Raw genomic sequence first — 5,575 nt, 5'->3', positions numbered from 1 at the left:
ACTGATAAACCCCACTGTCATACATCCAACGCATTTCCCTGAGGTTTGCTAAGCTGAGCCTGTAAAACAAAATTGTGCGCCTATAATGCTCCACAAAAAGAAACTGTGCATCACAGGCAAAACGACATCATGCCAGAATCCCCTGAAAGATGCCGAAGCCTGAGAACAAAAATGCTCTCCCATGCAATTTATTTACAGGTAAAGAGGTGGAAGGTAACTGGAAACAGCTTTGCTAATTGCAAAATACCCTGCAGATAAGTGGACCCCTGTTAAATTGTGCTCGCCTCCAATTGGCACACCGTGATGTAGGATTAGTCACAATGAAGAAGAATTTATTCACTGGAAAAATAGAACAAGTGCATGGTGTAAGACTAGCCACCCTTGAAACTGCACACAACCTGATCCCCTCGGCCCACATCTCACCCAAACTCTTTTCACCAAGGCACATTCTGACTCCCATCCGAACTCTTCTCACCAAAGCATATCCTGACCAAGCATTTTTTGCGCAGCTTGGCAAGGTAGCTCAACACAACCAAGCTATGCCATGGGCTGGGAGAGCCATTGCAGATGCACCAAAACCTCGTAAGATGAACAGGCCTTCTAACTGAGATTCAAACTAGCAGCATTCTTGTGATCTTCCACCCAGTTTTGGACCATGAACGTACGATAGTTGCCGATCAAAAGATGAGGGGTAGTAACACCTCAGGCATCAAAGACCGAAACACCATACAAATGTGTCACACCATAACGAATGGTGAAGATATAAATCAGCTACCTAATTAACACATTAAGTAGAAAATGGTGTATGTAAGTTCTTCTGTGAGCTGTTATGTTCTTGAATCTATGGGATTCCATATAAACATATTGCAAAAGGGAAATGAAGGAACTGATATACTAAGAGACCAAACATGTATAGAGTAGGTGAAGACCTGAGAAAAGTTTTGTGGTTTTAGCTAGAGAGTTCTAAGCAGCTGCTTATTGGGCTATTTTGCTCCATGTGAAGCTGCTTCAGTTTTGCATAGCCGCAATGCCTCAAAGGTGAGACTAATAAGGGTATCCCTTTAGCAGTTGTCTTTTGTAATCCTGCGAGTGTTTTGCTGGCTGTTCAGCTGTAACACATTCAATTAGTCCTGCAAAACCCTTCTTGGCATCCTTCATTGATGACTATGCATTTGACATCATGTCAAAGGCTGTAGGGATAGCATAGCAACAGCAAGTTTCTCACCATGATAACAAAGGTGATATCCCTTGTGCTCTGCTTCCACATCATGAAGAAAGTTGCATATTAATCCATCACATCAATGGCAATGTACATTTAGTCACGTGGTCTTACGTTCTAACGTACATTATGTTCACCTCTACTTATGGTCCATCTAGGATTGTATGTGTTAATTGTGGCTTCTGATGAGAGCTGAGACTTCTTTCAAAAAATCAGTCTGGGTTTGTGACTCTAGAGACCATGACACAAATTCTCCATACCAACCAATATTGTTAAATGAACATTCTGCATATTACAATCATCATTGACAATTCTAATGTTTCTTTTCTTCTAGTTCCAACGTGTGCACGTCTCTATAATTTATAAGGAAATCTTGCATTTTATTTTGACAGCTGTCCTTTTCACCAAAGTTTTTGAGAAGTTAACAGTTGTAACCCATTTCCTTACCGATTTTGTAACATGGCATTATGTAGGATCTGCGCTTCATTCATACCCTGCATGTATTATCTACACCGTCAAGCATATCTTGTCCATGGTGGGTGGGATATGAATTCATATAAGCTTCAATAGAACTGATCGCAGGCTCTTTTCCAACCCCTTGATTCACCATCACATGTGTCATATTTGCTGCAACATGGATGCTTGATAGCATCACATACACTGAAGGATTCTGAGGTTCCAACTCAAAAACATGGTCTGCAATATGTTTTCCTTGCTCCATATTGACATGGACCTTGCAGGCACCAAGCAAGCTCAACCATGGCACAGAGCCTGGTTTGTGTGGCATACCTGCGATGAAATCCACTGCTTTTTCCAGCTGCCCTACTCGCCCAAGAAGGTCAACTATACAACCATAATGCTCCACTGTAGGTTTGATGCCATGCTCTCGACTCATCAAAGAAAAATAATGACAAGCTTCATCAACCATACCGGCATGGCTGCATGCAGAAAGAACACCGATAAAAGTGATTGCATCTGGCTTTACACCTTCCTGCTGCATTTGGTGCAAGAGTTGGACAGCCTCCTTAGCATGACCATGTTGGGCAGTTGCAGCAATTATTGCATTCCAGGAGACCACGTTAAGTGCAGGCATTCCATTAAAAACCATGCAAGCATCTTCCACACTTCCACATTTGCTGTACATGTTAACGAGTGCATTGCCAATGATAAGATCTGATTCAAAACCCTGATAAACAGTGCACATATGAAGCAGCTTGCCCTCTGGTAGAGAGACCAGGCTAGTGCATGCATCGAGGAGACTGACAAATGTGATCTTATTTGGTTTCATCCCTTGCTCGCTCATTTCTTGAAAGAGTTGGAGGGCTTCCCTCGCGTCACCATGTTGGGCATAGGCTGTGATCATTGCACTCCACAAGACTACATCTCGTTTCATAGGCATCTTGTCAAACATGTGACGTGCATCTTCTAGGCTTCCACACCTGCCATACATACTAAGAAGGGCAGTATTCACAACTTTACCAGTTTCACATTCCCTGTAAACAATAAGAGAATGAATCACTTTACCATCTGCCAATGCTGCTGGGCTTGCACATGAACTAAGAATGGTGATAAGAGTGACCTTATTTGGCTGCACACCTACCTCAGACATTTTTGCAAATAACTGAAAGGCCTCCTTGCAGCAGCCCTGCTGGGCATATGCCGCAATCATTGCAGTCCAGGAGACCACATTCTTTCTGGACATTTTCGTGAACATCTTGCATGCATCGTCCAGACTACCACATTTACCATACATGTTAACAAGGGCAGTAGCCACAGCAATATCTGACTCCATCTGATTGCTAGTAATGCGGGAATGGATGAATTTTCCCTCATCTAAAGCTAATGGGTTGCTACACGCATTCAGTATGTTGAGAAAGGTGACCTTATCAGGCTTAATTCCTTCCTTCTGCATCCTTTTGAAAAGTTGAATGGCCTTGTCACGATGCTCATGTTGGGCATACGATCCAATCATCATGTTCCATGAGACTAGGTTTTTCTCATGCAAACCGTCAAACACTAGCCATGCATCCTTGGGACTGCTACACTTGTCATAAGTCCAGATAAGGCGGTTCCCTAGAAAAGTATCTTGCCCTAAGCCACTTCTGACGATGTGAGCATGAATACGCTTGGCATCCACAAGGGACTTTGCATTGCCACAGTCCTGGAGTCGATGAGAGAATGTAACTGCATCTGCCTGACATGACTGTTGTTTAAACCGATACCAAGTACGAAGGGGCTTCTTCAATCGTCCCTGCTTACTCGATGTGACCACACTCCTGTAAAAGCTTTCTTTTAGAGTAACATATCCAGTAAAATGGATGCTCGAACCAACACGCTTGAATGTTTGAAAAGTCATAAACCATGCTTGAGATGAACAAACATGTCCATCCAGAGACTAGGGAAGGGGTATAATCATGCGTCTCTCAAGCTCTATTATACACGTTTGATTCGTTGCGATCGATGCATCTGGACGTGAGATATTCCTTCCAAGTATGTCAATGATTGAGACAGCGTCGTAAACTATTTTGATCTTCAACGGTGTGTTGGAGCAATTAAACAAGTTCCGAAATGTACCTCAGATTCGGGCCTCTACTCAAGCTAATCTTGAGGCGACAAAACATTCGAGGCAATCTCCATATTTAGCAAATCGTTTTTTTTAGGTCTGCCTTGCAGATCTACTAACACTTTCATAAAAAGTCACTCTCTATTTATTCAGCTCTACATTAATGTCTCTCTCTCTCTCTCTCTCTCCACATCAACTCTCTCTCTCTCTCTCTCTCTCTCTCTCTCTCTCTCCCTCTCTCTCTCTCCACATCAACTATTGATCTACAAGGGGACTCTCCAGCCAAGGTTCCGTTTGTCCAATGGTCTAGTTACGGACCGGGTGAGGTTAGAGTGGTGGTAAAGGGCGGCGGTGGGATTTAAAACTATCGATCTAGCACATCATGTGCTCCCTTGTTTTAATTATAATCTCTTTCGACACTCGAAAAAAATTCTGATTCAAAATGCGATGTCACGTGGAAAATAATACCTCATCCATCCCTAAGCCCTAATGTTATGCCAAGGTTAACAAGACTGATGTGCGACCGAAATAGTGGCAACTCAACAAATGTTTTCCCCTTGCAAACTCAAAAATTACAACAGAGCATGACATAACACTAGAGAGGGAGAGCTAAAGAAAAGGAGGAGAGTGAAAACAAGGAGAGAACTCAAGCTATTTTGGGTCTCTATGATGTATTTCAAATATTTCTCCCACGAAGCACTTACAAAGTATGGGGTAAATGCATTATTTTTCCTCCATGGCACAAGGCTCTTAAGAGCATCTTGCGTCTTGATCTCTCTTCTCCTCGTGTTGGATAAGGCCCTTAGTATTACCTCAACACAAAAGTGCTTCATTGCATCCATCTCTATGATGCAATGGTGGAGAGGTATGTCTTTCTCTAAAGGATATATTTTATTGCACTAAGACATACATCCTTTTTCAACTTCACATCAACACAATCCTCCATACAATCTGGAGAGGTCTTGTCAGCAAATGAGATATAGAACTACATTAGCCACAACGGGCTTCTTGCTCTCCACTATGGCCAAAAATATTTTGTAGCATATGTGTTATCTAGAAACATACTCTTAGTAAATATAGTAGATGTACAAACATAGCTTGCATTTATAGGAAACTATGTAGCCGATACCATCAATAGCCTGCATTTATAGGAAACTATGTGCAACCCCATATGTAGCCAACACCATCAATAGTTGATGACTCCTTCAATCTAAGAGATTCTTCATGGCCATCATCCATCTCCTCCTAAACTCAAGTGATGTTCTTCCCAATCCTTTTTACCATGTCCTTGTGCTCATTAGTTTGTTGAATAATAACTGTGACCATTTTCTAGAAGTACTTCTTATAAATGTCTTCGAGACTATAGCTCTTAAAACATTGCTCCCTTGCAAAGCACAACGTGAGTGTCTTTTGAGAGGCACAACTTTCCTTGCCTCTTTCTTCCTCTATTACTCTTTCTCTCTAATGCAGAATATAAATGATTTGGCTCTCATTACTAAAAAATTGGAGCGAAAAAGGGGCCCCATAAGAGAGCACTTGTGGCTATATGGTATGATAAGATGAATAAACCTGAATATGAAATCAACTTGAGGAGGTAAGGATGTGACATGATTCTCCCATTTTTTATTCAAATGGCCCAAAGTCGAGGGATCTAGGATAGAGGGCAACTCTAAGGGACGTCCCATTTTCTCCCTCCCCTCCCCCCACTTGGAAAGAGACAAGTTCTCAAACTTGGAAATGATAAGTGTGATGTGACCTCGCACCACTCTTTTGAAGATAAGCAGTATGTGCGA

The 5,575-nt window shown here is 42.1% G+C and overlaps 1 protein-coding gene across 1 annotated transcript; it reads right to left on the bottom strand.

The window, feature by feature from the left end:
* Window positions 1-1,519: 1,519 nt before the first annotated feature.
* On the bottom strand, window positions 1,520-3,886 carry LOC147893196 (pentatricopeptide repeat-containing protein At2g13600-like). The gene is made up of 2 exons (XM_087386018.1): window positions 3,794-3,886; window positions 1,520-3,495 (listed from the first exon to the last, which is right to left on the bottom strand). The coding sequence occupies exons 1-2, from the start codon at window positions 3,838-3,840 to the stop codon at window positions 1,707-1,709; spliced, it is 1,836 nt and encodes a 611-aa protein (XP_087242144.1). The 5' UTR covers window positions 3,841-3,886; the 3' UTR covers window positions 1,520-1,706.
* Between the last annotated feature and the right edge of the window lie 1,689 nt (window positions 3,887-5,575).

This window comes from Dipteris shenzhenensis, chromosome 15, assembly GCF_047967505.1.
Source record: "Dipteris shenzhenensis isolate YYH24624 ecotype China chromosome 15, Dip_SZ_1.0, whole genome shotgun sequence".
Classification (NCBI taxonomy): domain Eukaryota; kingdom Viridiplantae; phylum Streptophyta; class Polypodiopsida; order Gleicheniales; family Dipteridaceae; genus Dipteris; species Dipteris shenzhenensis.
Note: the sequence above shows the minus strand (reverse complement) of the source record. Positions and strands in the feature narration are given on the sequence as shown.

What these genes read in the sequence shown, in the direction of transcription:
- LOC147893196 (XM_087386018.1), bottom strand. Translation starts at nt 3,840, where the DNA reads ATGTTTTGTCGCCTCAAGATTAGCTTGAGTAGAGGCCCGAATCTGAG. An exon ending in AGTAGAGGCCCGAATCTGAG is followed by an intron (nt 3,496 to 3,793) that starts GTACATTTCGGA and finishes AAGCTTTTACAG; the next exon opens with GAGTGTGGTCACATCGAGTA.